Source organism: Nycticebus coucang, chromosome 10 (genome assembly GCF_027406575.1).
Source record: "Nycticebus coucang isolate mNycCou1 chromosome 10, mNycCou1.pri, whole genome shotgun sequence".
Lineage (NCBI taxonomy): Eukaryota > Metazoa > Chordata > Mammalia > Primates > Lorisidae > Nycticebus > Nycticebus coucang.
In genome coordinates this window covers 15,953,301-15,973,154 of record NC_069789.1, presented here as the reverse complement: position 1 = coordinate 15,973,154, position 19,854 = coordinate 15,953,301, and the positions used below count along the sequence as shown (strand labels likewise).

The window sequence follows — 19,854 nt, the reverse complement described above, 5'->3', positions numbered from 1 at the left end:
CTGGCTACCTGCAGACGGTGCAGTCTCCTTGGGCCCATCTCTCCAGCATCTGGGCTAACTCAGTGTCATGAGAGTCTCTCAGGAACATGGCAGTGATTCAGCCTCTGTCTGTGGAGAAAATGATGTGTCTTTCCCCTTGGTAGTTCCCCAAGAAGAGTACATGGGATCGTGGCTCTACAGGGCACATGCAGATGTGCAGACAAGCAGGACTTGTCAGCAAAGGAGAGCGGAGCCATGGGTGCCAGAAGAACTAGGCTGAGGAACTCCAGGCATGGGGTGTGCTTTCTTCAGACACTGTTTCTTCAGCAAACAACTAATATGTTTCACTTTGCACAGTACTTGATCTAGCAAAACCAATAGAATGAAGGATGCTTTTGTATATTAAAAGAAGTATTATGTATTTCAGGTTTTGGCTGAATGTCTTTAAATAGCAAGTGTGTCTGTTCATTTTACGTGATTGCCCTTTTAAACTATGATCAAAAAAAAAAAACAATGCATTTTTATATGGCCAGTGTCACATGAGCAGTGTCAGTTAATCTCTGCTATGCCTTCTAAGCACATGCTTGGCACAGCCCCTTCCACCCCTGAGCCCCACAGAGACAAAGCCCCCACCTTTATCCACTGTGGGCTGCACACTTATTCCTTTGTACATTGAAACCCTAAACTCTCTGTTCCCCTTCAAGATCTCAGATGCTTTGATCAAGCGTGTCCAGGTGTCCCAGGAGCAGTGGATCAAAGGCACCTTGGAGCCAAAAGTGTCAGCGGAGTTTGACCTGACTGGACAGTGAGCCACTGCTGCAGGCCATCCATCAGCTGGACTTCCTCCAGATGAAATGTAGGGGTGAGCCGCAGTCGGCCCCAGCTCAGTCAGTCCTTTTCTTGTAAGAGAGTCTTGCTCAGTCACCCAGGGTAGAGTGCAAACTTCTCAAACTCCCGGCTCAAGCAATCCTCCTGCCTCAGCCTCCTGAACAACTGGGACATACGTACACTACACCTGGCTAATTAAAAAAATTGTTTTAGAAATGGGGTCTCACTATGTTGCTCAGGCTGGTTTCTAATTCCTGGCCTCAAGCAATCCTCCTGCTGTGAGCCACGGGCTTCCAGCCCAGTCAGTGCTTCTTCCGAAAGAGGCACCTAGTCTGCGGGCACAGCTTGGTGCCACTGAGAGACTCGTGATGCAAGGAGGGTAGGGAATCCAAGCCGTAGGCCTGAGTTCAAGGCCCTATTCTGCCCTACTAGCTTTGTTAGCTGGGGCGGAAAACAGCCAGTCTGAGCCTGAGCCTTCCCATTTGGAAAATGAGTCACTGTTCACTCAGCAATGCTTGTGGGACACCCACTGCATGCCAGGCACTGTCCTAGGTGCTCAGGATGAAGCAGTGAACAAATTGACAAACTTGAGGTGGGGGCGGGGGTGTGTGTGCAAAGGCAAAAGTGCTGAGGCAAGAATGTGTTTCTGTGTTCCAAGAAGAGCAAAGAGGTGAGAGGCGAGAGCAGAGGGAGCCAGATGGAGGTTCAGGGAGTCAGGACTAAGGGTTAAGTAAAGTTTGTGTAATCTGCCCCATTACCAAGCTAGCAAGTGAAAGTCAGAACCAGAGTCCTATTCTACACTTTGCCTCTCCAGAGGTGCCAAGGGGACATTCGGGAAGGGAAATGAAAGGTGTTTGGCTTTTTGAGGACTAGGGGCCACATCTGTGGGATCTGTGACTCAGAGTGTCCTCACCTGCAGAACATGTAGCCATTTTTAAAATGAGGAGAAAACAAGTCTCTTGCACGTTCCCACGTGGCTCGCACCTCGGGTGAGATTTGGAAACACTGCCTGGCCTAGTTGTGAATAATACTCTGTGCCCAGGAGCATGGGGGCTGGCAGAGAGTGGTAGCCTCAGTGGAAGGGAGAGGTCACCCCAGAAATTGAGGGTGCAGAGGGAGGAGGCTCCACACTCCAGATGCTGCTTCTTAGTGGACAGGGTTGCAGGGTTCAGAAAGGCGATGAGAGAGTGGGACAGCAGAGCCCAGGGGACAGAGAGGACTTCCACAATCTGGTCACCAAGGGCCAGGGGTAAGGCTGCTCTCAGCCAGCCCTGGGCATGAAATCTCTGCCCATGTCTGTGATCAAGGCAGAGATTTCACCTAACTAAACTGTCCATTAAAACCCAGAAGATAATGCCAAGCAGGGCACTACATAAAACTACATATAAAAATATGTAGTTTTTAGAAACCAATCCTGCAATTTTCCCTTTAAAAAAAGTTCAGAGTGGACTATATCTATTTCTAAAGTGTCTTGAGCCTAAATAGAGATAGGTTTCTTAAATTCTTCCACTCTCATCTTGAGAGAAACGTATGACGCCACTCATTCAGATTCTTTTTTTTTTTTTTTATTGTTGGGGATTCATTGAGGGTACAATAAGCCAGTTACACTGATTGCAATTGTTAGGTAAAGTCCCTCTTGCAATCATGTCTTGCCCCCATAAAGTGTGACACACACTAAGGCCCCACCCTCCTCCCTCCATCCCTCTTTCTGCTTCCCCGCCCCATAAACTTAATTGTCATTAATTGTCCTCATATCAAGATTGAGTACATAGGATTCATGCTTCTCCATTTTTGTGATGCTTTACTAAGAATAATGTCTTCCACTTCCATCCAGGTTAATATGAAGGATGTAAAGTCTCCATTTTTTTTAATAGCTGAATAGTATTCCATGGTATACATATACCACAGCTTGTTAATCCATTCCTGGGTTGGTGGGCATTTAGGCTGTTTCCACATTTTGGCAATGGTAAATTGAGCTGCAATAAACAGTCTAGTACAAGTGTCCTTATGATAAAAGGATTTCTTTCCTTCTGGGTAGATGCCCAGTAATGGGATTGCAGGATTGAATGGGAGGTCTAGGTTGAGTGCTTTGAGGTTTCTCCATACTTCCTTCCAGAAAGGTTGTACTAGTTTGCAGTCCCACCAGCAGTGTAAAAGTGTTCCCTTCTCTCCACATCCACGCCAGCATCTGCAGTTTTGAGGTTTTGTGATGTGGGCCATTCTCACTGGGGTTAGATGATATCTCAGGATTGTTTTGATTTGCATTTCTCTAATATATAGAGATGATGAACATTTTTTCATATGTTTGTTAGCCATTCATCTGTCATCTTTAGAGAAAGTTCTATTCATGTCTCTTGCCCTTTGATATAAGGGATTGTTGGCTTTTTTCATGTGGATTAATTTGAGTTCTCTATAGATCCTGGTTATCAAGCTTTTGTCTGACTGAAAATATGCAAATATCCTTTCCCATTGTGTAGGTTGTCTCTTTGCTTTGGTTATTGTGTCCTTAGCTGTACAGAAGCTTTTCAGTTTAATGAAGTCCCATTTGTTTATTTTTGTTGTTGTTGCAATTGCCATGGCAGTCTTCTTCATGAAGTCTTCCCCCAGGCCAATATCTTCCAGTGTTTTTCCTATGCTTTCTTTGAGGATTTTTATTGTTTCATGCCTTAAATTTAAGTCCTTTATCCATCTTGAATCAATTTTTGTGAGTGGGGAAAGGTGTGGGTCCAGTTTCAGTCTTTTACATGTAGACATCCAGTATTCCCAACACCATTTATTGAATAGGGAGTCTTTCCCCCAAGGTAAGTTCTTGTTTGGTTTATCGAAGATTAGGTGGTTGTAAGATGTTAGTTTCATTTCTTGGTTTTCAATTCAATTCCAAGTGTCTATGTCTCTGTTTTTGTGCCAGTACCATGCTGTCTTGACCACTATGGCTTTGTAGTACAGACTAAAATCTGGTATGCTGATGCCCCCAGCTTTATTTTTGTTACTAAGAACTGCCTTAGCTATACGGGGTTTTTTCCGGTTCCATACAAAACGCAGAATCATTTTTTCCACATCTTGAAAGTACGATGTAGGTACTTTGATAGGAATGGCATTGAATAGCTAGATAGCTTTGGGAAGTATAGACATTTTAACAATGTTGATTCTTCCCATCCATGAGCATGGTATGTTCTTCCATTTGTTAATATCCTCTGCTATTTCCTTTCTGAGGATTTCATAGTTTTCTTTATAGAGGTCCTTCACCTCCTTCGTTAGGTATATTCCTAGGTATTTCATTTTCTTTGAAACTATGGTGAAGGGAGTTGTGTCCTTAATTAGCTTCTCATCTTGACTGTTATTGGTGTATACAAAGGCTACTCACTTGTGGACATTGATTTTATATCCTGAAACATTACTGTATTTTTTGATGACTTCTAGGAGTCTTGTGGTTGAGTCTTTGGGGTTCTCTAAGTATAAGATCATGTCGTCAGCAAAGAGGGAGAGTTTGACCTCCTCTGCTCCCATTTGGATTCCCTTTATTTCCTTGTCTTGCCTAATTGTATTGGCTAGAACTTCCAGCACTACGTTGAATAGTAAAGGTGACAGAGGACAACCTTGTCTGGTTCCAGTTCTAAGAGGAAAAGCTTTCAGTTTTACTCCATTCAGTAAAATATTGGCTGTGGGTTTGTCATAGATAGCTTCAATCAGTTTTAGAAATGTGCCACCTATGCCTATACTCTTCAGTGTTCTAATTAGAAAAGGATGCTGGATTTTATCAAATGCTTTTTCTGCATCTATTGAGAGGATCATGTGATCTTTATTTTTGCCTCTGTTAATATGGTGGATAACGTTTATAGACTTGCGTATGTTAAACCAGCCTTGCATCCCTGGGATGAAGCCTACTTGATCATGATGAATGACTTTTTTGATGATAAGCTGTAATCTATTGGCTAGGATTTTGTTGAGAATTTTTGCGTCTATGTTCATGAGTGAGATTGGTCTGAAATTCTCCTTTTTGTTTGGGTCTTTTCCTGGTTTTGGTATCAGGGTGATGTTTGCTTCATAGAATGTGTTGGGGAAGATTCCTTCTTCCTCAGTTTTTTTGGAATAATTTCTGCAGTATAGGAATAAGCTCTTCCTTGAAGGTTTGATAGAATTCTGGAGTGAAGCCATCTGGACCAGGGCATTTTTTAGTTGGAAGCTTTTTTATTGTTTCTTTGATCTCAGTGCTTGAAATTGGTCTGTTCAGGAGGTCTGTTTCATCCTGGCTAAGTCTAGGGAGAGGGTGTGATTCCAAATATTGATCCATTTCCTTCACATTGTCAAATTTCTGGGCATAGAGTTTCTGGTAGTATTCAGAGATGATCTCTTGTATCTCTGTGGGATCAGTTGTCATTTCCCCTTTATCGTTTCTGATTGAGGTTATTAGAGATTTTACTTTTCTATTTCTAGTTAGTCTGGCTAATGGTTTATCTATTTTATTTATTTTTTCAAAAAACCAACTCCTTGTTTCATTAATTTTCTGAATGATTCTTTTGTTTTCAATTTCATTGATCTCTGATTTGATTTTGGGTATTTCTTTTCTTCTACTGAGTTTAGGCTTAGATTGTTCTTCTTTTTCCAATTCCATAAGATCTTTTGTGAGATTGTTGATGTGCTCTCTTTCTGTTTTTTGAATGTAGGCATCTAAAGCGATGAATTTTCCTCTCAAAACTGCTTTTGCAGTATCCCACAGGTTTTGGTAGCTTGTGTCTTCATTGTTGTTATGCTCAAGGAAGTTAATGATTTCCTGTTTTATTTCTTCCTTCACCCATCTGTTATTCAACAGAAGATTGTTTAATTTCCATGCCTTTGGGTGGGCTTGAGCATTTTTGTTAGAGTTGAGTTCCACCTTTAGTGCCTTATGGTCTGAAAAGATACAAGGTAATATTTCAATTCTTTTGATTCTGTTGATATTTGTTTTGTGTCCCAGGATATGATCAATTTTGGAGAATGTTCCATGGGGTGATGAGAAGAATCTATATTCTTTATCTTTGGGGTGGAGTGTTCTGTATGCATCCATCAAGCATAGTTGTTCTAGGGTCTCATTTAAATCTCTTACATCTTTGTTTAATTTCTGTTTAGAGAATCTGTCCAGCTCTGTAAGAGGTGTGTTAAAGTCCCCTGTTATGATGGTATTATCAGATATCATATTGCTCAGACTGAGTAAGGTCTGCTTCAAGAATCTGGGAGCATTTAAATTGGGTGCATAAATATTTAGAATGGAAATATCTTCTTGTTGTAGTTTTCCCTTGACCAATATAAAGTGACCATCTTTGTCTTTTTTGACTTTAGTTGCTTTAAATCCACATGTATCTGAAAATAAGATTGCAACTCCTCTTTTCTTCTGAATTCCGTTTGCATGAAAAATTGTCTTCCAACCCTTGACTTGGAGCTTTAATTTGTCTTTTGAAGCCAGGTGTGTTTCTTGCAGACAGCAAATGGATGGCTTGTGTTTTTTAATCCAGTCAGCCAATCTATGTCTCTTCAGTGGGGAATTCAAGCCATTAACATTTATTGAGATAATTGATAAGTGTGGTAGTATTCTATTCGTCTTATTTGGTGAGAGTCCATTGCTTAGTTTTATCTTTTGCATCAGTGTGGAGGCTAGGTTTTGTCCTTTGATTTCTGAGTTCTTACTTTGCTGCTGATCCATTGTGGTGGTCAGTGTGCAGAACAGGTTGAAGTATTTCCTGTAGAGCTGGTCTTGTTGTGGCGAATTTCCTCAATGTTTGTATAGCCGTAAATGATTTGATTTCTCCGTCAATTTTGAAGCTTAGCTTAGCAGGGTACAGAATTCTGGGCTGAAAATTGTTCTGTTTAAGTAGATTAAAGGTAGATGACCATTGTCTTCTTGCTTGGAAAGTTTCATTAGAGAAGTCTGAGGTCACTCTGATGGATTTGCCCCTGTAGGTCAACTGGCACTTACTCCTGGCAGCTTGCAGAATCTTTTCTTTTGTCTTGACTTTGGACAGGTTCATCACAATGTGTCTTGGAGAAGCTCGGTTAGAGTTGAGGCGACCTGGGGTCCGATATCCCTCTGAAAGCAGTGTGTCAGACTCTTTGGTGATGTTTGGGAAATTTTCTTTTATAATATTCTCTAGTATGGCTTCCATTCCTCTGGGGCATTCTTCTTCCCCTTCTGGAATTCCTATAACTCGTATGTTGGAACGCTTCATAAAGTCCCATAATTCTGACAGTGAACGTTCTGCTTTCTCTCTCTTCTTTTCTGCCTCTTTTACTGTCTGAGTTATCTCAAGAACTTTGTCTTCTACCTCTGAAATTCTTTCTTCTGCATGGTCTAACCTGTTGCTGATACTTTCCATTGTATCTTTAAGTTCCCTAATTGACTGTTTCAGTTCCTTCAGGTCTGCTATATCCTTTTTATATTCTTCATATTGTTCATCTCTTATTTGATTTTGTTTTTGGATTTCCTTTTCATTATTTTCCACTTTATTAGCAATTTCCTTCATTGTTTCCATCATTTCTTTCATTGTTTTCAACATGTGTATTCTAAATTCCCTTTCTGTCATTCCTAACATTTCTATACTGGTGGAATCATCTGCAGTAGCTACCTCATGGTCCCTTGGTGGGGTTGTTCTAGACTGGTTCTTCATGTTGCCTGGAGTTTTCTGCTGATTCTTCCTCATGAGTGATTTCTTTTATCTGTTTCCTTGCCCTAATTTTCCTTTCACTTCCTCTTGCTCTTTAAGTTCTTGTGCCTGTGGACTAAGGGTTACAGGACCAGAAGGGTGAGAAGGTTGAAGAGCAAAAAAAGGGGATGAAAGAAAGGAGGACCGAGTGATAAGAAAAAAAGAAAGATAGAGAAAGGAGAGGGGGTGGTTATAAGGAATATTGACAAAAAGAAGAGAGGCACAGAAAGAGGGAGACAGGGCAATATAGGTGTACAGTAGGGTACTTTGACACAACTTTAAAAAACCCCACCTTCTGGGGGTACCCAGTTGCGTGGTTCCCTTGAGGTCAGCAGCTCTTTGCTAACCTGATCAGACACAGTACCCCACCTCCACCAAGTAGAGAGGAAAGACAAAAATGCTATAAATCAAACCAAAAGAAGCAAACAGAAAACTTTACGGGGATTAAATTGGGTGAAAAACCAAATTATATCGGTAGAAACACTAGCAAAAATGAAGTTGAAGTTATTAAAAAAGGCAGCAATGGGAAATTATAATTAAACTAGAAAAATTGAGAAAGAAAAAGGAATCTGTGTGGAAAAGATTGAAATTAAAAAAACAAAAGAACATCAGCAACGTCAAAATAAACAAACAAAAAAAAAACCAAACCAAAAAAAAAAGAAAAAAATACACAACCAAAAACAAAGCAGTTTGTATATGTTATTGAATATTGTCTGGGCAACACGTGGTCTTCTGGGGTATGAGATGTTAGTCACAGTTCTGATACGACTCGAGGCTGCTGATTTCTCAAACCCCAGCAGGTAGACACCCAAAATCTCTCTTCAGCCTACTTAAAAGGCACTTTGAACTTGTAAACTTGCTGAGCAGAAGCTTTCCCAGCTTTCTCGCTGGAATCACTGCTGAAGTGGCTGTCCACTTACCCAGTGTGCCAAAACCGGTCTAACTCTGCCCCTGAGGGTTAGGGCTGCAAGGCGGCTCAAACCCCACCCTTAGGCTACTTGGTTGCTGGGTTACCAGCTCCCACCCGTTTCTAGCTCTGCGACCCTGAGGGCGGAGCTTGCCGGGGCAGATCACTGACAATGGATCCGTGTGACCCACCGCCAAACACTATTAGCTCCGTCTGGCTCAGCGGCTCAGACTGGGGCCCTAGACAACGGCCAAAGTTCTCCGCACTCCCGCTCAGGCCTTCCCCAAGGCAGTTCAACTCAGTGCCAAGTCCAAGAACATCAAAACAGTTCACAGGTAAGGCCTTTCTGGTTTGCAGTCTTGCTGCTACTGAACTTACAGTTGTGGGCGGGTTTAGACGGATTGAACACACGCGACCACTTGCCGGTTTTCCACTGTTTTAGTCCTCCTCTTGGGGTCCAGAAGTCTCTCGCTGACTCCCTGTATCTTCATAGGAGTGATGATAGGCAGTTCCCACCAGCCAGAGATGCCTGGAGTCCTATCTCCCCAGACTCACGGTGCCCAGATGCAAGGAAGCTGTTACTCGGCTGCCATCTTGCTCCGCCTCCAGCTCATTCAGATTCTTAATTCTTCTGGTTGACCGTCTAGTACTCTAGGACTGCTTCCCTTGCCCAGGTCAGGTCATTTGACCTTTTAAATGCTCCCAGCCAAAGGTTTAAGTTTACCTGCTCCCCTGCCCAGTCCTGGGTGCCAGCCATGGCCTGGCCCTTACTATGTCCATGTTGGCTCATGCTGTGCCTTGGAGGTGCCTGTTCCTCACAAGTCTCAGTGGGCAGATGGAATGAGAGCCAACTGCATTATAGGCTTGTCTGCCCTGGGCCCTCTGAGATCCTAGGATACCCTCTCCAGTTGAGAAGTTCAGGGTCCCCTGTGCTTGCCCCCACCCCCTGCTCACCTGCAGACTGACTCCTGTATGGTGGAGAGTGACCAAAGGGCAGCCAGGGAAGGAATTCAGCCTTAGGATCCTCTGGGCCCCAGGAGCCCCTGGGGTGGGAGTGGTGCAGGGGGACAGAGCTGGGCCCCTCTGAAGGCATCGTATGCTAACCTGTGTGGGCCCCTATCACAGTGCCACCCGTGCCCCTGCTGCAGCTGGAGATGTGCTGTACCCGCAATAACAGTGTCACGCTGGCCTGGAGGATACCTCCCTTCACCCACAGCCCTGTGGATGGCTATATCCTAGAGCTGGACGATGGCGCTGGGGGGCAGTTCCGGGTAAGGTCCTGCTGCTTTTTTGTTGGGGTGGGGCCTGTACCAGCTGGGTAGCTGCCCACAGCCCTGCTGCCAGCCGGAGGGGCACTGACCACAAGAACCGACAATACTGGTTGGCCCGGGCTCACAGGAGCGGGAGCCTCCCTCCTGAGCACAGGGTCCAGGCCCAGGGCCTGCAGGCAGAACGGTCTGCAAGTAGAGGGGTCTGCCACAGGGAGTGTCAGGATGATTTTCCTGGGAGGACAGATGCAGGCCCTGTCAGTACATCACCTGCATGTACCTCCTTCCTCGCTGACCCCTGGTTCCCCACACAGAGCACCCATTCCCTTGACAGATCTCCCCTTGCCTTGTCTGGGTCACAAATTATTTCACCTGTGTTGGTCTTGTCTGGGGAGGCATACGTTTCTGGAGCAGGGGAGGCAGTCCTGGCCCTCCTATACCTGGCAAGGTGCTGGCCTGAAGAAGATGCTTGATAAATGACTGTTGGGACGTCATTCTACATCCGTGTCCCCATTGAGGGAACTTAGCCAGAAATGCATGTTCTACGCCCCCATCTGCTGGAAACCCTGAGACAGCCCCAGACCCCCAGATCCCAGACCCAAGACCCCAGATCCCTAGCAGAGCACTGCAGTGATATTTCACTCAGTGGAGGTCAGGCTGATACGAGCATCAGGGAGCACAACCTCTGGGCCTCCTCACACCACCTCCTTTTCTGCCCTGAGAAGACAAACGACTCAGAGAGCAAACCACTGCAATCATAGCAATCCTTGCATTTCTTCTCTCAGGGAGTTGCATGTACTTAGCAAACCTCGCTGAGATGGATTTATGCATGTGTACTTTCATGTTTGTTTGAAAAATACAAGAATGTAAGCATTGGGGACATAACTGTAGCCCTTCCTTGGGAATGACTGAGTTCCACGTGACTATGGGCTTTGAGGGACGTGACAGGAGGTAGCTTGAGCCAGGAGACAGGTCAGCGACTGGGTGTGGACCCCTGTCACTCCTGTTGAGCAAATAAGCTGGGAATGAAAGAGGTCCTTCGCCAGAAACCAAGAGGAAAACCCATGTTTTTTAAAATGGGAAGAAAAAGAGACCGAAAGTGTTAAAAGAGGCAGCCACAGGACTCAAAGATGGTCCCTTGTCTTTGAGATACGACTGCTAACACAAACTAGACCCAAGGACTGGGGTTGATGAGGAATAGCATCGCTTAGTGGGAAAAGCAGGGGCTTTGAATGAGGCCAGACCTGGATTTGAACGTTGGCTCCTAAACATATTAACTGCAGTTATAGGCAAGTTCCCTGTCCTTCTCTGAGTCTCCTTGTGTGTAAAACAAGGAAAGTAACAACCATCTCCTGGGTTTCTGTGAAGATTAAAATACCTTATGCAATACCTGGATTTATGCATGTGGGAGTGACTAAGAAGTGAAGAGCCACCCCCTAGACGAACAGGCAGGAAAGAAGTTTCAGACCAACTAAGCAGAATGGAATGACATATAGGACAAGGGTAAGTTTGCAGAGAGGAGGAAGCAAAGTAAATCCCAAGAAAAGGATCATTGGGGTGCACAAATGTCTCTTCCTCTGGGGAGACTGGGAAAATAGCAGATTCAGGAGGGCCAAGGAGTGGGAGGTGCTAACCTCAGAGTGGGAGAAGAAACAGACATTCCCCAGGGGTCCAGAGTCTTGTCTGAGAGGGTTGACCTCAGCAGAGGCAGGATGTTCTAGTTGGCTCCAGCCCCCTCCTCCAGTCTCACGGGCAGAGGGCCAGGCAGCCCACAGGAAGGTGTTAGTGCTCGCCTTGGTCACGACCTGTGACCCGGGCGCAACTGGTTGTTATTTTCTTTATTCATTAAGTTCTATTAGGGCAATAATACTTATCTTAATTTTCTAATTTTTTTTAATTAAAAACAATTTTTTTAGAGGCAAGTTTTCACTATGCTGCCCTGGCTCACCTTGAACCCCTGTGCTCAGAGGATCCTCCCGCCTCCACCTCCCAAGTCCCAAGTAGCTGGGACTGCCCATGAGCAATGGCACCTTAATGTCCCTGTGTTTCCAGAGATTGTTTCCTAGGAGGAATTTTCCAATGCTGGAGGAGGCTGATGAGCAGCCTGGTTCTCTTTCAGGAAGTGTATGTGGGCAAGGAGACGCTGTGCACCATTGATGGGCTCCACTTTAATAGCACCTACAACGCCCGGGTCAAGGCTTTCAACTCCTCTGGTGTCGGGCCCTACAGTAAAACGGTCGTCCTGCAGACGTCTGATGGTGAGCACCGGGGGCCTTCAGTGGGAGGAAGAGATGCACCATTTTATCCAACTCGACACACCTGCAGCGGCCCTGATGACCGGGGGTACTGGGCGCAGCTATGTTCTCCGTACTGGGCCATTCTGGGGCCTTGGGTGAACCCTCAGGCCCAACCCCCTTTCATCCATGGGTGGGGGACAGGATCAGCTGCTTTGATGGAAGAGGGAGGGAATGGAGGGAAGGAGGGGCTGGAAAGGGTGCACCCACCCATCCGGAGTCTGCACACCCAGCTCACTGCCCACAAGCCTTGAAAGAAACTTTTCTTTCCTCGCATTGTTGGACCTGGAACAGGGGACTAAATGTGGTTAGCACAGGCAGGCTCCCTCTCCCACGGGAACATGTCCCTGGGGTACCCAGGGCCGGAGTCAGGCCTGACAGTTTATGCATCTGTCTGCATCCTCTCCAGGTATAGGAAACAACAGCACGTCAGTGTTGGGTGGAATTTTGATCGTCTGAGTCTTTAGTGAGAAGTGACGGTGGCATAAAAGCCACGTTCCAGAGACAGTCCTGCTCCACAGGCACTGCCCAGGAGTGGCCCCTCTCACATTTCATTCATAGTTTCCCACTCCCACCAGCCCCAAGGTCAGCACTAGTCCTGTGCTTGTCCACAGGCCCCTGACTGACCCCACTGGACAGCTTCCGGGGGTGGGGAGGAGGAGGAGGAGCAGCAGTGGTGGTGTGGAAGGGCACAGCTCTTCTGACATGGCATGGCCCACAGTCTTTGTGTACACTCTGAAGAAGAGCTCATCTGCTCTCTGACCCCAGCACCCCCAGCCCAAGGGGGGGGTCCTCGCTTTGTATGTTATGCTCACAATTTCAGAGTAAGGGCCTCACTTCCCACAGACTGAGGGGTTTGGAAAATAGAAGGGGACACCACCTGATGGGTTGCAGAACAGAGAATTGAGCTCTGTGACCTCGGCCACATCCCACCTATGAGGTGGGCCATCTACATCTATGTCACATGATCTCCAGCCCCGGAGAAACATTCAGAAGGGTGTTAGAGACTCAGCCCCTGTGTAAGGCATCTCAATTTGGGGTTGAACCCCAAGGAACCCTTGTTCCTTGGCAAGGCTGGGTTCATGGGACTGGGAACTTGGATATAGCAGGGTGCACAAGTGTGTTTGTATGTGTGTGCATGCATGTGTGTGTGTGTGAAGTGGATGGCAGTTATACAGGGAAGATAGTTTGATGCTGGGTGCTATTCTCTAATAGAGCTGAGTTGAGTCCAGGCCTCTGAGCCCAGTAGAGACAGCTAGCAAATTCCACTGCCTGACCCTGCTCCTCTCACCCCATGTCCTTTTCAGTGGCCTGGTTTACATTTGACCCCAACTCTGGGCACCGGGACATCATATTATCCGATGACAACCAAACAGCCACCTGCAGCAGCTATGATGACTGGGTAGTGTTGGGCACGGCCGCGTTCTCCAAGGGTGTGCACTACTGGGAGCTGCATGTGGACCCCTACAACAGCCATCCAGGTCTCGCCTTCGGGGTGGCCAGGGCCAGTGTGGTCAAAGACATGATGCTGGGCAAGGACGACAAGGTCTGGGCCATGTACGTGGACAACAACCGAAGCTGGTTCGTGCATTGCAACTCCCACACCAACAGGTGTGTGCGGGGGCACTGCCTGGGGGCGGGCCAGTGTCCCTCCTTCTGTCCCCAAGGCCAGCTGTCAGGAATGGGGGGATGTTTTTAGCAACTCTGGTCTCTTGTTTCCCCAGAGGCTTTGTCTCTGACCAGGTAGAAGTGGCCATTTCCACATGCAGCCCAGGTGATCAGACAGCCCCAGCCCAGGTGTCTCCTGAGTCACCCATCAAAACACACAGTAGGAAACCTCAGCTCTTGGTTTTCTTTCTGGTTCTGCTCCACTTTTCTTTGCAGCTACCAGTCCAAGTTTAAGTGCCTGCAGAACATTAATGGGGCACTACTGTGTCTGGTATCGTCACAGCTGTTACCAGGTCATTGTTGGCTGTCTGCCTGGAACAACCCTGCCACCACCCTGGTGTCCCATGGGCCTGAGCCTTGGCAGAGCCCTCAGCAGGCAGGCCTGGGAGGGGGGCCTGGCTGGGTGCCCACTGCTGATGTGTCTGTTAATAAGGGCGCCCACACGTGAGGGTCCAACCTGAGGGAATGGTGCTACCCAGTGGACACTGGAGACTCAGGTTCTGGGGAAGAGAAGTCAGTGTCACTACTGGGGCTTCCTGAGGGTGATACCAGGGTGTCTCCCTTTCACAAAGGACTCATCCCTTCAAGGCTACCCCCAAATGTCTGGGCCTCCAGAGATTTGTAGGTGCCTTGGCCTCTCTCCTCAGACAAAGAGAAGGCAGTAAGCCTCCTCACTTCCACCATATCTCAGCATCTTTAACCCCTCCCCCGCCCCCAGGATTCTTAGCTCCAACCGGCCAGCATGTATGTGGTGTGGACCCGGTGGGTAGAGAATCCCCAGACCAGCACTGGCCAAGGAACCCAGAAATAGAGAGCAGCAGTAGCAGCCACCTGGAGCCACCTCTTGTTCTGGGGCCTCCTTCCTGGTCTGCCCACCCAGGAGAGGTGAGGAGCCTGTGGATCTGACTGCAGAGGACCCCAGCTCTGGGCAGTTGGCCCTGGAGGCTCCCGCCTGCAGCTTCTGCAAACAGTCCCCAGGGCACCCTCTCTTCACTGGGAGGACCCAGAGTTCACTTATGGGAGATCCAGGTCTGGTCTGGGCCGGGGACGTGTCTGAGAGCACTCAGGATTCCACCTGCCTTGCCTACCAGAAGGGGTAACGCCTCTTCTGTCCAGAGGTCTGCTGGAAGGCAGGCAGCTCTGTCCCTCTGCCTGGACGCTGCAGCTGATCACTCTCCTCCCTCCTCCTGCCCACAGAGGGGCGGAGTCCAGCCCCATCTGCTTGCCTAAGCCAAAGCAGTACCCAGATACCCTGCCTGCTGACAGGACTGTTAACAGTGAGCATTTACTGAGCACTTAACTTTAGGCCTGATGCTGTCAGAAGCACCTGAAGTGTTTGATTTCTTAATCCTCGTGAAAGTTCTAGTATCATCATCATTTTACAGATGATGGGACTAGGTGCTTAGACAAGTCAAATAACAGCCTGAGTTACATGGCTGATTAGTGGTACTATTGGGATTGAAATCAGGATTCCCGCCCCTGTGTAGGGCAGACTTCTCCCCTCTCCTGGGCATGGGCATGATACCGTCTGGGTGGACCGGCGAGTGAGCGCTTCTCTGGCTCTTACTGCCCTTGCCAGCCCCTGGGTGTCTCCTCCATAGGAGGAGCAGAAGGAAAGCAGGGGCTGGGAGAAAGCCAAGGGAGGAGTTTGCCCTGCTTGCACGCCCTCCCACGTCCCCCAGGTATGCAGCCCTTTTGTGAGCTGAACGCTATTGGAGAGGAAGCCTGGGCTGAGGAAGTTGGGCCCTAGCTCACTACTGCCATCTTGGGGTCAGCGTCCAAATAGCACAAACAGCCCAGTCTTCACTCTGGCTTCCCTCCCACCGCATCCTCCCACAGCCCCTCCCCCTGCACCTTGGGGGAACCTGACTTTCCAGGAAATACCCTCCATTCGTCCACCACGTCCTCGTCACGACTTTCAGTTGTGAGCCTTCACACTGCTCCTTCCAGCTGATCGACCCATTCCTAATCAGAAAGGAGAAACGTGGTTTTCTTAGCAGAGATGGAAGACGAAGACTTCAGCCCTTAAAGCGAGATTTGGCTCTTGGGGACAAGGCAAGATCAGCCAAGGCCCCCTGGGGAGAGTGCTCCTCATTTAATGATTCCCTTACATTCTGTGGGGCCCAGAGGGGCATGGCAACTCAGCCAGAGGACTGGACTCCAAATTCATTATCCGTCCTCCTGCCATTTCAAGGGCTGCTATGATGTGTCTAGGAGGTGAGCCAAAGTCAGGGGGGCTTTTCAAAGTCTGGGATGTCTGCATCTTCACTGAGCTCCATATCCTCCCTTGGCTGACAGAATAGGGCACCAAGTTAGTAGTTTCCTTTAGCAGGTAAAGGCACCTTTCTTACCCATGCTCCACAGTTTCAAAGGTGACACACTCATCAAAACCCTGAGTGCCTGGTGTGCAGGTCTCAGACAGTCACTCTCAGAAGGGAGGGGTTGTGCAGCAGGGTAGAATCTTCATGCATGCCCAATACCAGGGTGTGTCCCTTTCACAAAGGACTCATATGCCCAGAATAGGGCCCACCACCTTGGGGGCCATGTTTTTAGGTGAGAGTGTTCTCTGCATCCTTTTAAGTAATTCTCCTGAGTATTCTCTTGAGAGGTACCCACCTGCATCACAGGCTGAGCATAGTGACGGATCTTCCCAGGCTTCTCTTCCCAGGACGGAAGGAGGTGTGTGCAAGGGGGCCACCGTTGGTGTGGTGCTGGACCTGAACAAGCACACCCTGACCTTCTTCATCAATGGGCAGCAGCAGGGCCCCACGGCCTTCAGCCACGTGGATGGGGTTTTCATGCCGGCCCTCAGCCTCAATCGCAACGTGCAGGTACCAAGCATCGCTCCCCCCACCCCCGGAGCAGTGCTGGCCTGGCTACTCCCCCTGTTTGTCTGCAGGGCACATGGGGTAAATGGGCTGTGAGAAGCTGACCACAGTGCCCTTGCAGACAAAACTTACCTATCAGCCTGCCTTGAGACAGCCCCTTTCTGTTTATTTATGCAATTTTAATTTTGTCAGAGATGGGATCTTACTCTCTCACCCAGGCTCTAGTGCAGTGGCATGACTATAGCTCACTGTAGCCTCGAACTCCTAGGCTCAGCCAATCTCCTTGTGCCTCAACCTCCCAAGCAGTTAGAGCTACAGGTGCACACCACCATGCATGGCTAGGGTTTTTTTCTTTCTTTCTTTCTTTTTTTAGAGAGAAGGTCTTTTGCTATTTTGCTCAGGGTGGTCTCGAACTCCTGGCCTCAAGCAGTCCTTGTCCCTCTGCCTCCCAGTGTGTTGGGATCATAGGTGTGAGCCACCACACCTGGCCAGGCAGTCCTTTCTGACTTGTTCTGTTGTGCCCAGGAGTTCCACAAAGACTACACTGCCAAACAAGCCTAATTCATAGCAGAGTCCCTTTATTGAAGAGCCGACCAGTGACTGCCTCAGTGTCCCAATGTGGGGTTTTTGAGAGCAGCCTCGAGTGCTTAAGGGGTTGGGTTTTTAAGGCTTGGTCTGCATCCTGGTTGGCATGCAGGCTGTCTAGGTGCATTTGGGTAGGCAGCAAGGAAGCATTGTACATAAGCAGAAGTTTGCAGTTAGCCATACATCATACATCTTTGTTTTAATATTTTCCTTCTATACATCTTAGTTTCGGTATTTTCCCCACCTGGTATTGTTTAAAGGTCAGCCTGGGAACAGTTGGTACCTCCCGGTCTATTTCCCAGGGAGTTAGCCAAGCAAGAAACTTGGAGTGAACTAGAAGCAAGAAATCAATTAGTACTTCTTCATTTATCCTGGGAGTGAACTAGACTTATTTCATTTTGTTGAGCACTTGCAGCCCAGAAATTTGCCAGGAGTTAACTGGTATTTTTCTACTTTAGCCGAGGCCTGACAATTCACTTGGAATGAGCAGGGACTCTGTGATGGCAATTTTGAGGTGCTGATAGGACAGGAGGCCTGAAACAGGCAGACAAAATGAGAGCACAGAGCGTGTGAGGGAGAGAGAGCAACAGGGGTGCCATCCTTTGTGTCTAGTAGAGTCCTCTGCCCCTGGGGTAGGTAATGGGAGGTGGGGAGAGGAGGGTCCTGCTTGGCGGTACCCACTGAATATTGATGGGTCTATATTGACCAGTCATTGATTGATTTGTACCTTCACTCATTTGCCAAAGGTGTTTGAGGCAGCCTGAAAGGTGGGCCATTATTCTATAGGATGAATAGAACAGCATAGGAAGGGAAAGAGGGCCCTGGAAAGAAAGGAGACTCAAACATACAGCCGTGAGAACCACAGCTCCTACTGCACAGAGGGTCACCTTGCCTGGTCTCGGGCATGTCTGCCCAGAGAAGAGGCCAGTCAGTGGGGTGATTTCCTATTAGTAGGAAGGAGGGCAAGCCATCGTGGACCCTAATTCATGCTGCTGAGCAACGTGATAAGTAGCTGTTCAATGATGTCAAGCAGCCCTGGGCTGCTGTGTGGGATGGCCCTCGAGCAAGCAGAGGACACTGTGTGTTGCTGGCCTGCCATCAGAGTCCTCAGGGCCCGGGGGGCAGCCTCTCCCACCCTCAAATTCCCATCTTCTTTTCCAGGTCACCCTGCACACAGGACTGGAAGTGCCAACAAGCCTGGGGAGGCCAAAGCTCTCAGGCAACTAGTTCCCAGCTCAGCATCCAGCCCGGCCTGTGACTGAGCTCCCCGCTATCCTTGTGCAGCTCAAATAACCCACAAGGGCAGGATGGGAAGGTCATGGGTGCAACCCTGCAGTCCTGGAATATCTTAGAGACATGTTTCCTTTGGGGGATGGGGAGTGGGTCTGCAGGCCATTCCACTCAAATGTCACAAATGCAACAAAAAAGGACCTTTCTCAAGGGAGTGAGGAGGCTTTCACATTTTGGCTTTGTTTCCTGCCTTCTGTCTTCAAAGGTTGTCTTTTTTTTGGAGGGAGAGAGGAAGGCAGACTTTGAGATTGGCCTTCTGAGAGCAGGTGTCAGGGAGCTGTCCGTGTGTATGGTGATCCCAGATGCCCAAGGGTTAGCTCCCTGCTGGGACATCCTTCCTCCCCAGAGCACCTAGGCTGCGGGTTCTCATCTTTGCTGGGAAAGTTCACCTCCAGTTTCCTGGTCCTGGCGTCTTTAGTATGATCTGCTGCTTGCAGACCTAATTTGGGGTTGATATGAAGGGGTGTTAATCATCAATGCTTGAGTTTTCCTGCCTCACTGAACTATTGAGAACCTTCTAAATCTCTTCCTTAGGCCCTTTGTTAATCAACCAATCGGTGTGACAGTCTGCTGAAATTCTTTCATTACTTAGTTCTTAGATTTTAAACACAAACGAAAACACCTGAATTTTAACGCCTATGTGATGAGTCTTCACCTGGTGGTGGCTTCTTTCTGGAAGTGGCCCTCTAAGACGTTAATTAAACACATATCCAAGTTGCTCTTCTAAGCTGTACCACTCTCAGACTCAGAAGTTCTTATGATGTGCCACCCTGGGAAAGCTGCTCACAGCTGGTCCACCCTGTGTTTCGAATCCAACACCCTCCCCCCACCATCATGAAAGCAACACAAACACAAATGGCCCGCTGGCTGGCAGGCAGGCCTGGCTCTGCCTTCATGGGGTGTCATGACCCTTGGAGAAGGCAGGAAGCAGAAGGGCACTATTGTCTCCCAGAATGGGAGTGCCCGGCTCCACATGCCAGGCAGGGCTGCTCTCCTCCTTCCTGGCAACACCAACCTTCTCTCTAAGATTGGTTCTCACTGAGGCATCCCCACCTCTTGGAGACACCTTTCTCCAGGGGCTCTGTTCCCGGAGATCCCTCCTCTCCTCTCTTCTTTCTTCATCCCTGCCACTTGCCACCTCCAGCCCTACCTGGTAATAACCTTTCTCTCTCCTTTTTAAAAGAGTGTATTTTATCTATGTAGCATTTTATCTCTGAGGCTGGGGAATAATTCACCTATTTGCTGGATTGGATGTTCTTAATCCTGCCTGTAGGCCAACCGTGCTTCCTAGAAGCTGCCTTCCTGTTCGGACCCTGTGCCTGCTTTCTGAGTGACACTTGCCTGGGCTGTGCAGATCCTCCCGTCAGTCCAGTGGACGCGACAATCCTACCTCAAAACTCCTCATGCTCTTGGCTCACAAGTCTGCCCAGTGTGCTGTCTCTTGTGAGACAGCTGGTGAGGCTGGTGATGTGGCTGGTGAGGCCATTGGGCAGGGTCACCAGGGAGCTGCTCAGTGCCGTGTGGCTGCCGGGG

The 19,854-nt window shown here is 48.1% G+C and overlaps 1 protein-coding gene across 1 annotated transcript in view; it reads left to right on the top strand.

Annotated features, from left to right (window-relative positions):
• The window catches only part of LOC128596346 (tripartite motif-containing protein 67-like), a 104,405-nt gene extending 84,825 nt beyond the window's left edge, over positions 1-19,580 (top strand). The window contains 8 exon segments of the mRNA XM_053606023.1: positions 684-775; positions 777-841; positions 3,224-3,229; positions 9,514-9,659; positions 11,776-11,914; positions 13,258-13,561; positions 16,287-16,449; positions 18,193-19,580. Coding sequence (XP_053461998.1) covers positions 684-775; positions 777-841; positions 3,224-3,229; positions 9,514-9,659; positions 11,776-11,914; positions 13,258-13,561; positions 16,287-16,449; positions 18,193-18,258 — 981 coding nt within the window. The 3' untranslated portion in view covers positions 18,259-19,580.
• The last annotated feature ends 274 nt before the right edge of the window (positions 19,581-19,854 follow it).